This window comes from Anser anser, assembly GCF_964211835.1.
Source record: "Anser anser genome assembly, chromosome: 1".
Classification (NCBI taxonomy): Eukaryota; Metazoa; Chordata; class Aves; order Anseriformes; family Anatidae; genus Anser; species Anser anser.
In genome coordinates this window covers 94,250,273-94,271,696 of record NC_139720.1, presented here as the reverse complement: position 1 = coordinate 94,271,696, position 21,424 = coordinate 94,250,273, and the positions used below count along the sequence as shown (strand labels likewise).

The 21,424-nt window shown below is 38.4% G+C and overlaps 1 protein-coding gene across 12 annotated transcripts in view; it reads right to left on the bottom strand.

Annotated features, from left to right (window-relative positions):
* Window positions 1-781: 781 nt before the first annotated feature.
* SENP7 (SUMO specific peptidase 7) overlaps window positions 782-21,424 on the bottom strand; it is a 49,880-nt gene continuing 29,237 nt past the window's right edge. For 11 of the 12 annotated variants that reach the window (XM_083807207.1, XM_083807211.1, XM_083807203.1 and 8 more), the window contains 14 exons: window positions 20,671-20,817; window positions 19,510-19,543; window positions 18,545-18,712; window positions 16,766-17,028; window positions 15,574-15,707; window positions 14,232-14,348; window positions 12,572-12,691; window positions 10,414-10,506; window positions 9,432-9,622; window positions 8,949-9,001; window positions 8,577-8,614; window positions 8,268-8,336; window positions 6,178-6,328; window positions 782-3,000 (listed from right to left, as the gene is read on the bottom strand). In XM_083807207.1, coding sequence (XP_083663333.1) covers window positions 2,863-3,000; window positions 6,178-6,328; window positions 8,268-8,336; window positions 8,577-8,614; window positions 8,949-9,001; window positions 9,432-9,622; window positions 10,414-10,506; window positions 12,572-12,691; window positions 14,232-14,348; window positions 15,574-15,707; window positions 16,766-17,028; window positions 18,545-18,712; window positions 19,510-19,543; window positions 20,671-20,817 — 1,716 coding nt within the window. In that variant the 3' untranslated portion in view covers window positions 782-2,862. Of the gene's footprint in view, window positions 3,001-6,177; window positions 6,329-8,267; window positions 8,337-8,576; window positions 8,615-8,948; window positions 9,002-9,431; window positions 9,623-10,413; window positions 10,507-12,571; window positions 12,692-14,231; window positions 14,349-15,573; window positions 15,708-16,765; window positions 17,029-18,544; window positions 18,713-19,509; window positions 19,544-20,670; window positions 20,818-21,424 lie in introns of those variants that run through there. The other variant, XM_083807204.1, reaches the window with a different exon arrangement.

Here is a 21,424-nt window from a genome sequence, read left to right as displayed (position 1 = left end):
GTCACGCTTGCCAACAGTACCCTAAATCAAACTCCATGACTCAGATCTCTTTATGGAAGCCAGTTTCAGGTCCCACACAGCCAAATTGTGGCAGTTTCTTTTAGCTATGTTTAACATTTCATGAGTACAATTGAAAACAAATTGCAAAGTGTACGTTAAAGAGCCCTACAAAGATTGGTTTGCTTTTAAGTATCACACCACTCTACCATTTCAGTTAAACAGGGATTGATAAAGGAAACGGAGACACAGAAGATGTGCACAAAGAGCCCTGAGTCTGTCCAGTACTCTACATAAAAGAGCACTGCTAGAAGTTATCTCTAGAGAGTTCTGGCAATTAAAAAGAAACAAAGAAACAAACAAAAACAAACAAAAAATCACAAACAAAAAAAAAACACCAACAAAGGCACATGGAGTATGACTTGTCACAAACACTTCTAGTATTCACCACATCATCTGTTAAATGCTTATGGCTGGAACAAGGTGGGCTGACGCTGTTGGATCCAGGCATTTCCCCAACTAGTCCTTCAGGCTGTCAATACTGTAAAGCCCAACTACAGAAAACTGTATGTCTGACAAGACAAAAAGCAGACTTGCTTGCCATAGATGCTGTGAACTAGCTGTGTGCCTTTTTAAGGACTGCAGAACAAATAATCACTTTGAAACAAATTTGAATTAAGAAAGACATGCTAAGTACACACCTTAAATGCAGTAAGATGGACCATCTTATGCTTAGCTCACCAGTTATTTGTGGCAGAAGGGAAAAGAATGGGTGACAGTCATGTTCAGCAACTTCTGGAGATTTTAATATCAAATGTATTGGCATTCGCATAGCACATATCTAACATCAATCTACAAAGGTAATCCTTTACTGTTACAAAATCAATTTAGAAAAGTTTATACATAACTCTTGTTTTTAAATATCTATAAACCAGTCAATCTAAAAGAGAACAAATATTGCTTTATGATATAAACTAATTATACCATAAGAAAAGTCCAAAGTATTTGTGGTAAGGGAACATTTAATATATTCATCAATTGAAAAGGTGTAGAGAAAGGGTACACATTTCTGCATTTTATCGTTTATCTCTTACAATAAATACAAAGATTATCCATGTAAGTAATGGTGGTGGTGAGATTTATGGGATCAAAGTCACAAAAACTCTGGGATGAGAGGGATAGATATTGGTGGAGGGTAGTGATAAGGATACAGAATTAAAGCAAAAACAAAGTCAAAAACACAAGGCTGCCCACAGTTATACATAAAGTAACTGCACTCAGCAAATTAGGTTTTAAAATTGTCTCTATTCTCCAGAAAGCATGTTTCCTGGTTTGAGAAACAATGTTGTTTTTTGTTGGTTTTTTTTTGGATGACAGAACAGAACTTGAAATAATGACTGGATTTTCCAAATGCTAGGTATCAGAGTTGGTGTGAGGGAAGGGGCCCTGAGAATTCTGTGATACCATAAAATTGTCCACACCTTTGGGTTGCCCTAAATTTTTATTTTTACTCTCTAGCCTACCTCCAAGCTTTTAACATCCCTGGTTTTACACATATGCTTATAAAACAAGGTGGTTTTGGTGGTTCTCTGCAACATGCTTCTTCTGAAGGTTACTATGACACAAAGTTACAGTGAGGAACAGGAGAAAGCATCCTCTTAAAACAGCCACCTTCTATCATGTAGTAACTACAGAAAAAAAGCGTGCACATATCAAAATGTTATTAAAGTTTTCCATGATCACTGTCTGAGAAAAACTACATAAGTCTATATTTAGACCATGATAAACTTGTGCTAGTTTATCAAATCAAGTCCTGAGTTCAAACACTTGAACATTTGGGCATCTTTACTCAATTCTCCTGAGCACAGTATAAATCCTGTTTGTCTAATATATAAATGTAATGTCTTCAAGGCATTATATATAATAATGTCCTTTCTAAATAAAAACAGGATTTCAGTAAAATATCTCAAACTTATTGAGCCACAATCTACTTGCCTTTTTAACGCAAATGATGCTTTAATATTCACAGGGATAATTCCCAAAAATAAGGCAAAGAGGAGTAAAAACTATTGCCTACATGTATTGTACCAGCATGTACTTTGAGAGCAGAATTTCTAAAATTTGACATGAAAAAAAAATCACAGAAGACACTCAGAAGAGTCTACTTCTGACTTTAAAAGATTTCAAAACTCACTCTCAAGCAAATGTCTTCAACTCACTGAAATAAATTTTTATGATGAAAATGCTTAGGGAGGAAAAAAAAATCAAAACCCAGCAGTCTCAAATCTCAGCAGAATATTCTGAAACATTCAGACTATTTCTGTATGTAATCAGAAACCAAACTAAAAAAAATACATCTCTATAAAGAGTCCATATTAGATACTTAAATTAAAACAATACATAGTATTCATTCTATCTGTATGAACTGCAAAGTAGAGACACGGTATAATAGGGTCAAAATCCTGTCTTCAGGCCTGACTTCTACATGCTCATCCAGCTCTAAGTTATGTTTATGTAGAATTACAAAGAACAGGCTCCAAAAGATCAAAATATTCTTACATCTTTGTGGCACATACCTGTACACATTTTCATACTCCAAGTAAAAAAATCAGTTAACAACTTACATGTATTAGCTTTAACTTACATATTTACACTTATCTACAACATTCTCTTTTCACCCCACAACTGCATCCAAATTAAAATAATTCTTTAAATAAATATACAACAAACAAACAAAATACTTCTTGTGGTAATTTTTTTCTTCCTTGCAAAGGAGAAAGAGCCCAAATGCTGCTAAGCAGAGTTCCAGTTACTTCATACAGCAATATCTTTGCCAGGTGAATCGAATCTGGCTGATTCAATTTATTAGCTACTGCTGCCACTGTGCTGTTGAAAGTACAGTTGCAAGATCAGGTCTCGGATTTCTTCTCTTTTGCTTCTGATCAGCTGACGAGGAAACCACTTCTCTAGGTGCACTGGCTGTTCAAAGTTAACTATGGGATTCTAGTAACAAAAAAATAAAGAGAAATATTTACAGTTTTGTGGGAGAGGAATTCGCAGGGAGCTTTGTGCTGTTTCACACGTCCCTGAGTTAGAGATGATGAGGAAAACAGCAGTAGAACCAAAACCTTGAGCAAGGTCGAGATAAAATAAATTGGCTACAGTGTTAAAGATGAGCTTTGGGCAGTGGCCAATTGCTGGCTGGCTCAAGGCGCGTGTCTGAGGGTCTCTAACCAATTGTAAGACAGATTCGGGCGCGTGGACAGCGCATGGGGCTACGGGGAAAGTATATGTAGTAATGAAAAAGGGCAATAAACGTCTCCTGTTCAAGAGCCATCAGGAGTCCGTGTCTTGCATCCCTTCACAGTTTGAGTTTCCTAGAGTGACCTTCAAAAAGATTTTCAAAGCCTTCCATTACTGCTGAGACCAAGCATGCACAAACAAGTTACCGCAAGACATAGTAACAGAGCTCAAAGTTACATTCTGGTTCCTTCATGGTAATCATATTCATACAAACCACAAGCTACTCATGGTAAACACAAAACACATCATTTCTCTTAAAGATACTTCAGTATAAGCTCATATTCAAGGCTGCTTCCAAGTACTCTGATACAACTGGACACGTGCACTTCATTCACAAGATGTGTACGATCACGCTATTGGGAAGGGTCAAGCATACAGCAGCCAAGCAAGAAGAGGTTCTGTGGCCTCACGCATGTTTTTTATTGTCATGAGCTGGTCTGTCTGATAGAATAGAACAAAGAAGCAAGAACATCGCTAGCAGGTCTAGCAGGCCATGAGAGGGGAAAATTTGGAACAAAAGAGGATAGTAAATTTAAATGGATGGAAGATGGTAGCTCTGGCAGTAAGACCACAATACCACATCTCAATTGCCAAAGTAATTTTTTTTTTTTAGCTCCTCTTTCCCTTGTCATTCTTTTACCATGCTTATATTTCACCTTCTCCTTCCTGTGAATAAAGTATACAATAAATTGAAAAAAAACAGTGAGAAACCACATCATGATGTGTGGTCTATAAGCCATGTTTAGAACAAACTACAACCACCTGGCCTTGCTTCTGCAATGAGAACACAACCACGCTGTTAGAGAACGGGAAGCTCAGAAGCTTTGGTAAAAATAAAAAATTGTCTTCCACCTACACAATAGCTCAGGCACTCTATCAAAGAATCACTGAACGGATAAGGCTCGAAGAGACTTCTGGAGGTCATCTGGTTCAGACTCCCTGTTCAAGAAGGGACAACTAGAGCACGTTGCCCAGGATCTGCACAACATCAGTGTCTCTTAAATGAAGAGACATGGATTTGACAGATGGACAACTCGGGGGTAAGGAATTGGTGGGCTGGTTGCACTCCAAGACTCACAGGCAATGGCTCGAGGCCCATGTGGAGACCAGGTCAGTTTGGGACAGGTGCTGTTTAACACCTTTGTCAGTGACATGGACTGTGGGATTGAGTGCACCCTCAGCAAGTTTACGGATGACACCAAGCTGTGTGGTGCAGTCGACACGCTGGAGGGAAGGGATGCCATCCAGAGGGACCTGGACAGGCCTGAGAGAACCTCATGACGTTCAGCAAGGCCAAATGCAAGGTCCTGCACCTGGGCTGGTGCAACCCCAAGCACAAATATAGGCAGGGTGACGAGCAGATAGAGATGAGAACCACAGAGAAGGGCTTGGACTGGTGGATGAAAAGCTCAACATGAGTCAACAAGGTGTGCCTGCAGCCCAGAAAAAGCCAACCGTATCTTGGGCTGCATCAAAAGCAGCGTGGTCAGCAGGGTGAGGGAGCTGATTGCCCCCCTCTGCTCTGCTCTTGTGAGATCCCACCTGGAGTGCTGTGGGGCCCCCAGCACAGGAAAGACATAGACCTGTTAGAGCAGGTCCAGAGGAGGGTCATGAAGATGATCAGAGGGCTGAAGCACCTCTCCTACGAAGACAGGCTAGGAGTTGGGGTTAACTAGCCTGGAGAAGAAAAGGCTCCAGGTAGACCTTACAGTGACCTTCAAGTACTTAAGGGTGGCCTACAGGAAAGCTGAGGAGGGACTCTTTATCAGGGAGTGTAATGGTGGGACAAGGGATAACTTGTTTTAAACTAAAGGAGGGTAGGGTTTAGATTAGATACACATTAGGAAGAAATTTTTCACGTGAATGAGTGATGAGGCACTGGCACAGGCTGCCCAGAGAAGCTGTGGATGCCCCATGCCTGGAGGTGTTCAAGGCCAGGTTGGATGGGGCTTTGGGCAACCTGATCCAGTGGAAGGTGTCCATGCCCATGGAAGGGAAGGGCGGGGGGATGGAACTGGATGATCTTTAAGGTCCCTTCCAACCCAAACCATTCTGTGATTCTGTGACTGTATCAAGATGGCTTCTGAATGTTTCCTCTGGGCAACCTGTGCAACAATTTATTCTACACACTGTATGCATTAACATAGAGGTGCTTTGGAAAGGCGACCTGTTCTACTGCAGAAGAAAATCCGTCCGTTGGCCAATGCCTCACGCCAGGCTTTCCATGTACAGAACTCTCAGCCAGAATGCGGACCACAGATATAAGCATAAGACAAGGTCAGCCATTCCAAGGACAGAGCAAGAGGGCAGTGAACTGATCAGAGGGAGGAACAGTTGGGAGATTCTAAAGACAATGTCTGAAGCCCAGTGGCTGCAGATGTTTAAAGGTATGTGCTGAACAGGAAAGAGAGGCTCCCTTAGCTCTGTGCATTCTCTCTTCAGGATCCCACCTCCTCTTTGCAGAAGCAGTTGTCTGCACAGAGACAGTCAAAGGCAAATGGGAAAGCTGAACAAAGTTCAAGAGGCTACAAGAGGACCTGCACAGGCAATACGTCTTTGTACCACCTGTAGGCCAGAAATGTGTAAACTACATAGGATCCAAATACATCCATATAGTTACAGATCTTAAATGTTTCAATGTAAATGCAGTATTAAACCACGGAGTCAGAAAAGCCTGCCTAAGAAACACAGGAGAAATTGTCTGTACTCCAGATACAAAGACACCCTGCTACTACATGAAGAATGGGTTTTATCTTTTCCTCAGATGCCTTTGACAATTTTAGAGGCTGAGCATCAAGTTTTCTATCTGAGTATTACCCTAAGAAATAGATGATTGAGGTAATTTTGGGGAAAAGGGAAGGTAGCTTCCATTAGTACCTGGAAAAAGCTTTCCACATATTGCAGCAAATACACCCCACAATCACTACTGTTATCTTGTTTAGGCACTCGGGGACAGAAGTCAATCATTGTTGATTTACTGAATTCCCGACGTGTTTTTCGTTTAGCTTCCCATTCCACTTCAAGGTACCTATAAAAAAAAAAAAAAAAGACTAAGTTCAATGCATTTTGGGATACTTCTCCATATTGTCCCATATTTGAACAAAATACTTTGGACAATACATTTTGAACAAAATGCTTCTCCATCTTGTTCCATATTTGGACAAAATGCTAAAATAGCTTTAATCATTTTCTTTCACAGAATCTGCCAAAGAAATTCATACAAGGAACAACAAAATTTCCACTACTTAATATTCTATCACACTCAGATGCAGCTTTACCACATAATAATACAATACACAAAGTGGAAAATATGTGTGAATTATTTAAAATAATAAAAAAAGTCATTTGCACCGAGTTTTTTCAAGCTTTTAGGATACTACGATGTTTTAAAAACTGAGCTTAAGGAAGAATTCAAGTAGTCTTTCCTGGCTATCACCCAGATTTTTCTTGGGTTCATCCTAAGAAGCCAGCAGTATTTTTCTACCCTAAAAAAATTAGACCATTAAAAATTTAGAATTCACCTTTCGAATAACTTCAGTTATAATTGCACCATTATAGCCTTTACATAATACCATCAACTGAGTGCATCGACTTCCCATTTATTGACACTGAAACTGTAAGGAACCGGCTGTATCAGCTGAATGTTCTCAAGTCCACTGGGCCTAATAGAATTCATCCCAGAATACTGAGGGAGTTAGCAGATGTTATAGCAGGACCCCTCTCAATTACATACCAAAGGTCCTGGGAGTCTGGGGAGGTCCTCTGAGACTGTGAACTAGCCAATGTTATCCCAATTTACAAGAAGAACACAAGAGAAGGCCCTGGAAATTACAGACCTCTTAGTTTAACTTTAATACCTGGAAAAATTATGGAGATTACCCTGGTTACCACTGAAAGGCACTTAAAGGATAACACAATCATCAAGCCCAGCCAACACAGGTTCACAAAAGAAAAGTCCTGTCTCAGTGATTTGATATCCTTCCATGATAAGATCACCTGCTTAGTGGACAAAGGGAAAGCAGCGGATATATTTTTCTGGATTTTACTAAGGCTTTTGATACTGTCACCTCACAGTATCCTTCTGCACAAATTGTCCAACTGTGAGATGAGCAAGTACACGCTACACTGGATGATGAACTGGCTCCACGGTAGGCCTCAAAGACTCGTAGTGAATGGGGCTGCATCTGGCTGGCAGCTGATCACCAGTGGTGTTCCCCAGGGCTCAGTTCTAGGGCTGTTTTTCACATTTTTATCAGTGATCTGGATGCAGGAGTGGCAAGTTTGCCAATGATACTAAACTGGGAGTTGATGTTGACTTTCTGGAGGGAGGAGAGGCCTTGCAAGAGGGATCTAGATAGACTGGACCATTGGGCAATCATCAACAGCATGAAGTTCTTGAAAGGTGAATGCCAGATGCCGCACCTGGGACAGAGTAATGCCGAACACAGGTAGAGACTGGGAAACGAGTGGCAGGAGAGCAGCTGTGCAGAGAGGGACCTGGGGGTGCTGGCTGACAGCGGGCTCAGTATGAGCCAACAAGGTGCCCCAGCAGCCAAAGTAAACTACAGGTAACTACAGCCAGGGTAAACTACATTTTGGGATGCATTCAATGCAGCATGGCTAGCTGGTCAATAAAGGTGATTATCCCACTGTATTTAGCATTGGTATGGCATCTTAAAAACACCTTCCATTGCTGAACTGGAGGGGAAAAAACTACTTTTAATTATTATTTACTTGCAATTTCAAAAAGACTGTTCACTTTACAATTTTTGCATTATACCTAGGGTTGCAGAACAAAGACAGGTTTCTGGCACAAATCTCTGTAATGCTGTTACAACATTGTTGTGGCTGTTTATGGGTTTTCTTTTAGCAACAGAAATATACATCTTTATAGAGAAAAGCATTTTGAACATAGAAATATGACCAGCAGCATCTCTTTCTCATTAATAGAAACTGTAGTTACTTACTCTCTCAAAACCTGAACTGTGGTCTGCACAGAACCAGCTTTCAAAGAATCAAAAATCAGTATACAAGGCCTGTAAACAACAACAAAAAGATCAGTTAAGTCTTCTACTACCAACACAAAGATTTTTTTTTTTCAATACGGCTTAACAAGAGCATTAATAGCTGAACAAATACACAAAAACAAACAAACAAACAAAAACCAGACAAGTCCCTACGTTTGTAGCTGTATGACAAAGAGCTGAATCAATCACTGCAGAATTTCTTAATAAGCCCTTTAATGATACAAAAGTACTATGAAAACAGAAACATACCTTTTACAAATTTGCCTTTTGGAACTACTCAGGGAGATCTGGGAGAAGAGAAAATAAAATTAACCTTATAAAACTTACAACAAGTATAAACCCAAGTGTCTTTACAGATTTAAAGGTAAAGCCAGAAAGACTCCCATTTCAGAAAGAGAGAAACTGCTAAGAAATGATTTTTTAAAATGTGAAACCATAACACAGACAACATAGATAGGTAAAGGAAGATGCCAGGCTAATTCAAAGTGCCTTGCACATGCTGCAGGCCATGCAAATAACAACAGCAGCTGCAAAAAGGATAATGCAAAATCATTGGTCAAGTCTCAGAGCCTTCAGAAATAGAGTAATATGTTTCCTCTGTCAGCACAGAAAGGCACTTACTTTAGAAATACCTAAATCCAGGGCTGAGGCAGAAGCAGCAATTTCATTGCCACCTAGTACAAAAGAACAAACGTATTAAGTCTTAAGAAAAGATTTCCTAACTGAAAAATGTTCATTTTCAAATTCATGATTATTAGCATTCAAAAACAGAATAAAATATAAACTAATTTTCCTTCCCTTCTGAATGTTTGAATAGCAGATTTACTATGGGCGTCCCTTCCTGATAAAGTTCTTACTGAAACCCAAGAACTATCCACCCACGATGGGATCTGAGCCACTGTTTTACATGTCCCTTCCATTATTTTCTGGAGTTGCAGGCAAAAAGAATGCAGTGCAATCCTTACTATGCATGGTAATACAAAAACATATTACATCTATCTTAACATGAAAGATACTGTGTGAAATATTATATCTCTCCCTCAAGGATTAAGAAACTATTAGAACTATACAAAACTTAACATAATTTTCTTCTAGGTTATTTACCTTTTGAGAATAAACTTCTGTTTGCATCCATTTCTTCTTCAGGAAAAGCCAACACCGAAGCAGTTACAGTGTTCTCACTCTCCTTCTCTGACTGAAGCGGAGATAGTTGAAGTGAATTCTGATGGGGACACTCCTCATATACAGCTTCTTCTAACCAAGGAAAACAGATAACTGCAATGTACCAATGAGACCTGCCCAGCAATGGGGAGAGGGGGGAAAAATGTCAAAATTCTATAACATTTGGTTCTGAAAAGGATATGAGAAACTTTTATAACATTGAGAGCTCATAGACAACTGTTGGACAACACGTAACTGGTGCTGCAATGTTACTTCATGGCATCACACACAAATCCTCTCAATCACTTTTTACCTTGCATTATGGTGTAACTCCAAAAATTAATTTCTTCCACAGCAAACTATAATTCCCTTATCATCCACCCCACTGTAAATAAAATAAGGTAATAAAATAATCTCTGATGGTAATCTCAGCTTTGAATATAGCTGAGGGTGTGGCATGCCTCTAGCTTTATCTTTTTCTGCAGCCATTTAACGTATGAAACTCTCATTTACTATTCAGCTTTGCTGGAGCTTCCACGTGCAGGACAGTTATTCAGCCAGGCCTAGGTACAGTACTCCTCCTGCTCCTTTTACCAATAACACCATGAGTTGCTGGGATTTCTTTATGGAAATAAATCTTGCATGGGAATCGTCACAATGATATGCAATTTATTTTGAAATATATAAAAGCAATTTGCAGTAAAACCAAGAAAAAATATGAATAGTTTACTGAAAATTATAATTAATAAATAACTTTTGAAAAGACTTCAAAATTACTCATTCCACACTTTGCTTACTTCTTCAAAATCTAATGTGCTCATTTCCAATTATCCAAGTCTACCGCCATAAATCTTTATATCATCACAACATTCAAATATTTAAGTCTTTAAATATCAGAAAAGGTATCTAAAACACAGAGACTTACTCCTCATTCACAGGCACAAAGATATAATCTTTATTGAAGATGTTTATGTGGCGAGTCCATGTTCTTACTCTTTTGTGTCTTCTTTGTGCCGCTCTGCAGAAACCAAATGACAATTACTGTTCACTTTTGTTCTTTTCAGCTAGACTGAGGTACATGGATTAGCACTCCTACATATTCCCAATGCCTATATGCTTTTTCCATTTGTTCTTGATATTTCTCTGACAGAAAAAATATACCAGCAGGACTTTAAGCCCAAGTAACTAAACCCAAACACAAAACTAGAATTTCCAAATGTATCTCCTGATCAAGAACGGCTACAGGCCTTGAAATACAGTGAATTACGTGTCAGTCTAGTTTCATGAGAAGGCTATGGACAGTCCAGCCTTGTAAAAGGAATCAGACCAAGGCACAATAGCTTTCTTAACACGGACCATTTTGTCTCCACCCCAGAATATTCAGGGTCAGAAGACAGGCACTTAAACTGATGGGAGACATTCTTACAGATTCACAGATTCACAGATTTTTCTAGGTTGGAAGAGACCTCAAGATCATCGAGTCCAACCTCCGACCTAACACTAAGTACTCCACTAAACCATATCCCCAAGCTCTACATCTAAACGTCTTTTAAAGACCTCCAGGGATGGTGACTCCACCACCTCCCTGGGCAGCCCGTTCCAATGCTTAATAACCCTTTCGGTAAAGAAGTACTTCCTAACATCCAACCTAAAACTCCCCTGTCGCAACTTTAGCCCATTCCCCCTCGTCCTGTCACCAGGCATGTGGGAGAATAGACCAACCCCCACCTCTCTACAGCCTCCTTTCAGGTAACTGTAGAGAGCGATGAGGTCGCCCCTGAGCCTCCTCTTCTCCAGGCTGAACAAGCCCAGCTCCCTCAGCCGCTCCTCGTAAGGCTTGTTCTCCAGACCCCTCACCAGCTTGGTCGCCCTTCTCTGGACTCGCTCGAGCACGTCCATGTCCTTCCTGTAGCGAGGGGCCCAAAACTGAACACAGTACTCGAGGTGCGGCCTCACCAGAGCCGAGTACAGGGGCACAATCACTTCCCTCGACCTGCTGGCCACACTGCTTCTTATACAGGCCAGGATGCCGTTGGCCTTCTTGGCCACCTGGGCACACTGCTGGCTCATATTCAGCCGACTATCCACCAATACTCCCAGGTCCTTCTCGGCCAGGCAGCTTTCCAGCCACTCATCTCCCAGCCTGTAGCTCTGCTTGGGGTTGTTGCAGCCCAGGTGCAGGACCCGGCACTTGGCCTTGTTGAACTTCATGCAGTTGAACAAGAAGCACAACTTCTTGTATTTTTGAGACTTCTTTGAAAATACTTGAGAAGTCGCATTTTTCCTTTAACATAGCTTTCACCCAGCAATGACTGTGACACAGAAACAAGATGGCACCCCTCTTTCTGCAAGTGCCCTAGTTCACCAAAAGAATGAAAAAAATGGGGACTTCATTAATAGAAAAAAAATCAGATCAGGGATAAAAAAAAACAACAAAACTTTGACAAGTGGAGTGATGAAAACAATATGAAAACATTTGGCAGACGATCACTCCAAGAAGCTGCACTGCAAGCGTGCTAGAGACAGTCCCACCCCTTCTACAGACTTAGCTGGAAGCACAAAGCAATACAGGGTTCTTAAGCTCTTATTGACAACTTTTTGTGAAACTGTACAACTCTGGCATGTTAAAGTTTAAAAAAATCCGTATGTATACAGTTGATGTGCAAGAAAAAATTCTTAGTAAAATACTGGACAGTAATTTATTACTAATATGTAGCATGAATTATGTGGTAAATGCAAAAATATTTCTAGATGTACAACTTCTTAAAATTACGTGGTACCTTGCAAAACTCTGAGTTTATAATAAAATCATCAAAACTTGTAAAGTAATTGCCTAAAGCGAAGACTCTCAAAGTTGGAGAAAGGTGATAACACTTTTATTCCTACTCTGTACAAATTGCGTACAGATTTTAATGAAAAACACAAGAATGCTTAAATAGGGAGCTACAACATTCAACCACTAGTCCTTTGGAGAACACTGATTACTGTTTTATGTGCTAATTTGGGGACAATCTTGTTGAACATCTGAATAGCAGCAACAAATAGCTTACTTCTGGTCAGTATGCCAACTGAAATTAACTTACGAAACTTTGGGATCTCCCTCGGAGTTCTTTTCTGTCCTGGTCAGGCACTTATAGAAGAAGCTGCTAAATATGTGTGTACGTTCAGCAAGATGTTTTGGAGCCTTCTCCAACAACAGGTATCTACCAAACAAAAAAGAAGGAAATTGTTATATTCCCTTTCTAGAAAGTATCATTACTGATAAAAACAAGAACAATTATTTTAATGATTTAGCAAACTCAGATTATACTTATTATCAGTTGTCTTCATAGCTGCTAATCATGCCAAACTTTTCTGTCTGCTCTATTGTAAACAGGCACATGGATGGACACCATGTAAAACCCAAACAGCTACTAAGAACACAGGTACTTTTATCACAGGTTTGTGCTCTGGTATCAGTGCTGCTACATTTATTTTCAGAGTTATGTTTCTAGGCTTTTCAACTAAGCCACAATTAAAAATCTGGCCAAATATAAGCCTATGCAGTGTTATACTTCTGCATTTTCAAAAAGCATAGAACAGGTTAGTAGTAGAAATTTTCCATTTTACTTTTACAGGTTATGCACGTGAAAGTTGAGACATACATTCAGGAACTCAGTTTTTATTATTTTACTGTTGACCATTTTACTATCAACATTATCTTGAGTGTTTACTCTGTAATCCTAGAAGGCCAAAGCTCTCAAAATTTTAGTCACACTACACAAGGTGCCTCCAGCTTCACCTGATGACTTATGTAACACTGTCATTTATCTATCATACAGCTCGCAACTCAATGAAAACTGACAATATGGGAAGAAGTTTAAGAAATTTAAAAAGCAGAGGGCTTTCTGCAATAATTGCATTAAATTCCTTATTCAAATCTCCTTTTTCTGGTAAGTAGGAGATTTAGCTATTGCAAGGGTCACACTACGTGATTTATTTTAGTTTAGAACAGAATACAGGAAGGCTTCACTGTAAAACTACATCAAAACACTCTGGTACACGTTTCCTTTCCCATTCCTTTAGGCTAGAAGTTTTATCTGGCTTGTTATTGGTTACAGTTACTACTGACATGCTGGATGCCAAGCTAAATGAAATTCTTGCAGACAACCTTCAAAAAAGCCAGAATTCTGCTTAGGTTTAAGTCAGCACAAGGAAAATGAATCTCAGCTTTAAGGAACGGTGGCCTACAATGCCAGTTCTTTCACAAGTAACTTAAGTAGGATGGCATGAAGCTGGTAAGGCAACCACAACTTCCTCAAGAAGTATTAGCTATGTTCCTTTCTGCAGGAGCCATGTATCAGAAGAATCCCTGAACTCTTGCAAAGAATAGCTGAGAATACTTAATTTCATGCAAACGTAGTAAATAAACTACCTAGTACAGACCCTCTGCTTCGCTCAATTGCCTGATGAAAACTGCTCAGCACTTTCTGTTCTGTGAGGTCCCCATGCAGCCTTTTTTCTTCTCCAGCTTTTCTGTCTAGATTGTATCACAGCCCTTTTGAGGGCCAACGAGAATGAAATTGAAACAGATAAAACTGCTAAGAGTACACAAAAACTTTTAAAAAAGCCAAACTTACCACGTCATCATACTGTTTTCTTTTTAAACTGTTATAGCATATTTAGTGACTGATATTTACAGTTACATTTAAGTCCAGATCAAGTCTGAGGAAGAAGGGGAGAATTAAGTCTCTGATTACTTACTTAAGATAGAAATCGATGATGACATCATTAAGAAACTCTCCATATTCTAAGCACTCTAGATCTTCTCTTGTGACTCCTAGTCCTCCTTTTGCAGGTGGGGGTGGATAAACAATCAGACTAGAAAACAAAAATCACATTATAACAGGAAAAAAAAACGTTTTACTGTTTTACTTGACACTTCCTAGTATGGCTGTTCTACATGGAAAATAGTTTCTAGAAAACAAATGCTAGTTCTTAAAACCATTAACTACCTCAAAAGCCCTTCACCCAATACTAAGAGTGTTTATGAAATTGTGTGTTTACACTGCACACTAGAACACTAGAATTTTGAGAAAGCTTTTAAAAAGGAAACTATTTTTCACCTTCAACTTTTTTTTTCTTTTGATAAAAGTAATTTAAAAATGGTTATACAAAATGGGAAGAAATACTAGGGGACATACTCTCAAAAGGTATGAATGAACAGTAATTTTCTGTTCATTAGGACTCCAGTAAGGACTCCCCCATTCTCAGGCAAGAAACTTGGGTTTATGCACCATACAACATATGTACTGTAAGTGGTTTGAAACTACCCTAGTTACCTCAACACTTACAATGTATAAAAAAGGTCTAGATTAACAACCATATTACTTAATTTAGATCACAAACTGAGCATTTGTGCTATTGCAGAAAAGCTCTTAAACAGAAACAAACACAACTGCCAGCAAAAACAGTGAGAGCATAAGGCAAGAGTTCTTCAGAGTAATTTACTTAACTAATACTTGCCATAGTAGAAGTACGTTAACTAACAAGGTAGTGCATACAGAACTAGGCATGTCAGCACTCTGTTACTAGCTTGCTGCATTACACACTCATGTGCTTATTTTCGCTTGTCTTTTGTTAACCAAGGGCCTGTAATAACTAGTGAACTGTATGACCAACTAGTTATACATAGATCAAATGCAACAGAACAGTGAAAGAAAACATTTTTTGAGAAAAAAAAAACTCAGCTTAAGTTAGCAGTCATTTTGCTGTGATATGGACTTAGTGGACACTCACAGAGGCCACTAAGTCCCTACCCTCCCACTGATGCATCCATGATATGACCTTGCAGTCACAGTTCTTGTATTCCCTAACTTCTATGAGATTCTTCTTCTTCTCATCCTGTAACATCCATCTTGTTTGTTAACTATTAGGACTGAAACAGGAATAGGTACGTTTACATTTAATGATATTTTAAATTTCTATTAACAACTTTCACATGACACTTTCAAATCAACTCGAACATGCCAGAGCTTTCATTCCATCAACTTTTTAAATCAATTTGCTCTATCTTCATCTTCTCATTAAAATGAAAGATACATACTTCTTAACTGCTCCAGTTTCTCTTACTTCTTTCCATTCTTCGTTCAGTGCAGAGGACAGAGAGATAGAATAGCAACCACTACTCTGCTTATTTGCAAGGGCGTAACTGGGCCTGGCCACTTTTGGTTTTGATTTCTACCAGAAAAAAAAGCAATAATAAAAAGCATCAAACAACTTGATATGTAACACAGAACGCATAAAAATCAAGCCTCAAGCCCACAGGACTACACTGCATCACTGAAGTGGAACCTTGCTGGAATGCAGAAGTATAACTACTTATTAAACGAGCATTTAGACAAACATGCCAGTGCTCAGACAGAAAAAAAAAAAAAAAAGCTATGTCCCTTGAATATAGTGACAGGTCTTCATCTATTTCTAACCACTCTCTTAAACTTTTTATATGCATTACTCAGCCAACTGAGGCAGAATTAGTTTTGGAGAAGAAACAGGGCCTGAAAGGGTGATGGAAGACAAATATCAAACTGCCTTACTAGGAGCTGTGTATTCTTGGAAGCTTTAAAAATCTAGTTAACAATTCGCCTTGAAGCAATACAGATTTGAACGGGAAGCAGAGCAGCTTTACTTTTAAGTTCCAAGTTTCACACCGATTGATGCGTTGTCTCTGTGCTTTTTACTGATGAGAACAAACACATATGATAATATCTGAATTGACAATGATGTGGGGTTGTGTTGAGACATCTAACTATTCAAAGGGAGCATGCACAGCCCCAACTCCTTAGCAGCCTTAGGAATCATTTAACATTTCAAGCTATGAAGCCCCCACAGGGAAGTCTAGAGGTGTCTAGAATGAGTAAGATACACAGCTCCTCCTCTGCTGCACCCATTCACTTCTGCCTCAACTGAAAAATGGCTCCACTGCTATTGACATTGCTGCCCTGGAGACACCACAAGGGCAGGGAATCCCTATTGGTTCTAAGCTTACGCAACTATAAGTGAACTGAAAGCTTCAGTATTTGCCACTTACAGATGAGGTCTATACATTATTCCTTCATGCATACAATCTAGTTCATTGCAAATCTTGCCTCTTGTGAGAAATAACAAATAATATTTGTGTTGGTTTTTTATGCTATGGATAAATAAAACTTATTTTCTGCACCCAACTGATCTAAAACTTACTGGAATATGCAAATACCAACAAGTAGTGATGAATCAAGCAACAGCTACTCACTAACCTGAAATGCAGGCTCATGAGCATATGACGTATTCTCTTTTGTCACACATTGCTTTAGTAGATCTTTACTGGAACTCATAAAAGAGCTTTCTTCAGGAGACAGGTCCTTAAACAAGGGTAAGGCTTGCTTCAAAGATAAAAATTCAGGGAGATCCGGTGCTCTGTTCTTCTTGCTTATGTCTGCAATTAATTCAGACAGCCTGGCTTCTTCTTCTTCAGTGAGTGGTCGGGACAACTCAAGAAAAACAAATTCGCTAGATTTGGCTGGAAAAAGGAGAGAATGGTTATTATCAACAATTAGGTTATGTGATAAATGCTTGCCTGCACACCCACAGAGGAGCACAACAGCAGGAGGAGCCCAACCAATATCCTTGCTGGGCTCACCATAAGGCCATCAGCCCATCAAAGGCCCAGCTCTACAAGGCCAGAGGAGCAGATAGGGGAGGTCAGGTCACTAGCGGGCCTCCACCCTGCTCAGACAGAGAGGGAAACAGGATGAGACTGTTACTGGTGTCTGTGTTTGTATGAACACTCTGTGTCTGTCTGTAGTATGCACTGTCAGCTGTGTATATATGTGGTGTGTATGTGGGCATGCCTGCTGGGACTACATCTTCAGCCTTGCTACCGACTGAGCTGGGAGACATGGAGCTGCAGCAGCTTTCCCCCCTGAAGTTGTTTGATCTGGTGTGATATATTTTTCTCTAATATTAACACACTAAGAAAGCAGAGCATAACTGTGGCAACCATTTACACAATCTGTAAAACTACCACTGATCTGTGTCTACATTCATTTCAGAAGATTTACATTAATGCGTATTTAAAACATTCAAGCATAGAAATTTAATAATTCCTGAAGGTTTCCACCAGAACAAAAATGTAATCAAGGTATATAAACCTAATACTAAAAAGGGTCCCACAGCTTCATACTTAGATTCCACGCATTTCACTGGGAGCTGTGTCTATACACACTACCAGTAACTTTGATAAACTCAGATCTAGAAAAGTAAAGGTAACTCACTGCTAAAACTTCACTCAGTGTCTCATGTCAAAGAACTTCTGCTCCTTACGTAAAGTTAGCATTACATACATTTTATCTTTATAGAGGTAGTGACTATACAGGGTAAAAGTACTGTTAAATTTCACAAAGGCAACTCTAACATCATAATTTTGTTAGATGTCATTTTGTAATGACTTTGCTAATGTAAAAACATGGCATGATTCAACCACTGAATAATTGAGCAAAAGTTATACTCAGTTCTTACAGAGCTTCACCCTCAAAAAAACAAATAGAGCTAATCTATAAGAACCTACATACTAACCATCCCATTTGGCATCTAGTCAAAATTTTCTCCAATAATAATGCGATTGCATTGGCATTCTTGTCAAAGAACCAAATCAACATTTATCTGCCATGCCATTCTTCTAGCATATACACTACTCATGAGTAAGGACACTTATCATATCCCATTTATTTTTGAGAGAGATACTTTTTACACATGACTAGTTTTTAAAGGCCTTCACACACAAAATTGAACGATGTTGCAAGATCTTTTAGTTTATTTATTTATGTAGCAGTGATTTTGAATCACATTATTCTGGGGTTTTTCTTCTAAGATGTCTCGTTACACTCATATTTGGAAAAGCAAAACTGACCAATTTTTGTCTTTAAAAAGCTATAGGTTTTCCTTAATATTCCAGAAGTGCAACTGTAAAATAACCGGGTTACTGCCATGACATGTACTAGACCTTTTCATTGTGTTTAGGGAAAGCGATTACTCACATGGTTTGCTGATAACACGCTTTCCCAATTGGGTTTCAATCTTTTCTACATAATCCGCAGACAACCAAAGGAAAATTATTGTTGAACAGCCACCATCACTTCTCCACACGCCAAACCTTCTCAAATCCAGGGTATCCACTGTCAGCTTAATATTCTTATTAAGTGCCACTGTAGAAAATAGGATTTAAATTAATTCTCTTTCACTACCATAGATAATTGAAGTCATGCACGTCATAGTAATTACATACAAAGACCTAAGTACTATCAGAGTGCATGAAAACTGTACTCACATATTTTACTCCTAGCACTACACTAAATGTGTTGAGAATTTAGTACTTAAATCACTTATATCAAACCAGGTAAAACAAAGATACCAAACAGTAACACCAAAAGTTAAACATCTAAATGCAAGATTCTTCATGGAAGAGAAATCTTATTCTCGCTCAGAATAACCACAATTAATACATAAAAATTTAACAAATTTGCAAGCCATGAACTCCTATTTTCTTTTGGTCAATCCACCTTAGAAATACTACGACATAGTAAACCATACATCACCTTTGGGTAACAGACTGAATGCAAATCCATACTTATGTTCCTCTTGGCTTTAGTCAATCCATACATTTTTAATAAACCTTAGGGTCTAAAAACCCTAATCTGAAAGGATTAATGTTTCACCTCAAAAACACGATTTGGTACATTAAATACAGTTCAGCACTTCATATATGCAGGGATGTACAAGCAAGGCCATTAAAATTAAAAGATACCTTAAAAATGTAAAAACCTACTGTTATTAATGCTTACACTATAGACACCAACACTTTCATTTATTGAAAAACGTGCACTTTAAAAGTGAATCAGTATTTCTGTGAAAGTAAGATTATAAACTATTCACAATATAAATATATGCTGAGTTGTACTCTAAAGATATGGTTAAGAGAAGGCTAAATAAAAATTTTTCTTACCTTGAAATGGTATCGTAATATACTTGGTCATAAACTGAAATAGGATTAAAAAGAATATAAATGAGTTTGCTTTTCACAAATTGTTTAAAACAAAGTAAGAATATTTTATTATCTCCACATCTTTCTTTGCTTATAGCCAAATAAACCGAAAACAACAGACCTAATTTGAGACTTAACATTTTCTATTTCACCTAAAAGAACACTCCTAAATATGTATTACAGAATCCAAATGACACCGAGAATAAGCAGGAAGTTAGAGTTGCCTACAGCCTCCTTCAAAAAAAAAAAAAAGATGAACGCTTAGACAAAAGGAACTTACTTTTAGGCACTCCATGATAAAGACTGTAACTGTAAGCTGCACTATTTGAACTAATAAATACCATATAAATAGTCGACACTGGACAATGACCTTGGTATTTATACTAAGTTTTGCACTGAAGGCCTCTAAAGTTTCTACTTACACTGCCACTATGTTAAAAAGACTTGTCTAAATAAAGAATGCTTTATGGTCACTTCAACTGAAGGCCGTCACTTACACTAACAGGAGAGGTTGCTCTTACCTTATTGCAACATGCACTAAGAATGACCTTTTTTTTTCCCCCCAAGGAAAAATTTCATTTTCCACGTAAAAGCATTGATTCTAAAATATTTCAGCTGGTCCCTGAAATGTTTTTGGCTTATTCATTTAAGAGATTTTCATGAGATGTTTTCATTACTGCATAAGAACTGCTGCACAAAACTGCTGTTTTTTGAAAGCTGAAATTACTATTGCAGGTCAGTATTTCAAAATGTCTAACTATAAACAAAAAAAATACGTATGCTCATACTTTTTTAACTGCAATAAATACAATGAACGTAGTCAAAGACCTGTGGAAACTTTTGGAGCTGATACTGCATTTAAAGTACACCTTCACTTACATTTCTGTACCCTTTTGAGTCACATATTGCCTATGCACTAATGCTTTTAGTATTGTTTTAATGCTCTTTGAAGTTACAAAACAAAGAATTCTCTGTTTAAATGGCAACATCAGTGCATATTAAACATCTCAACTCTGATCACTGTGATTATTTTATTCTAATATTTGTACTATAACCAAATACCATAACCAGAATTTTCATTTTTAAATATTATCCATATATCACCATAATACATCAACTTACCCTAGCAGGACCTGTTGATAACCATTTAAATTTCCCAATGTATAGATTATCAAATTCGAAATCTAATCTTGGGTTCATTTGTTCACTAGGTGTGCTTCGAGAAGATAAGCTGATGGGACAACTAACTTCATCTGACTCTGTTAAAAGCTGGAAAAAAAAAGTATATGGGCATTAAATTAGGCATTTCCCTTCTGCAGTCTTACAAATTCTGTTTTTAAGAATTTACTCCCAAAGCCAAATTCTGAACTAAAGCCATACATTTTTATCACAGTCATTACTGATAACCTTCTCAAGGGTTAAATCGTATCTTGCTCTGAACCTTCTATTGTCAAGATAAAACCCGCTCTCTTTACTAATTTACAGCCAAGTTTACAGCCAAGTAAAAACTTGAAAAACAGAGCAACAGAAAACACTCCTCTTCTGATACTGAAGGTACAGGATCCATTTCAATGCTTATGATCAAAATGATGCATCTGTGAGAGGAGGCAACAATGGCTCTCTTGGCCTGTTTCCTGATTACAGAGATAGCCCAAATCCAGGTCAAACAAGGCAACAAAAAGCTCATCAAGTCTAAAAAGGGGAAACAACTTTCATGTTAGTTTTAGATTGTAATTCCACTGCTAGTCACACAGGAAAGGAAACTTTAGCCTATCCTGTTCTGCTGTCTACAAAGATGCTTCAACTTCTCCATACAGCAAAATACAACAGTGGACCAGATAACAGAAGAAACTACCATGAAATAAATTACTACAGC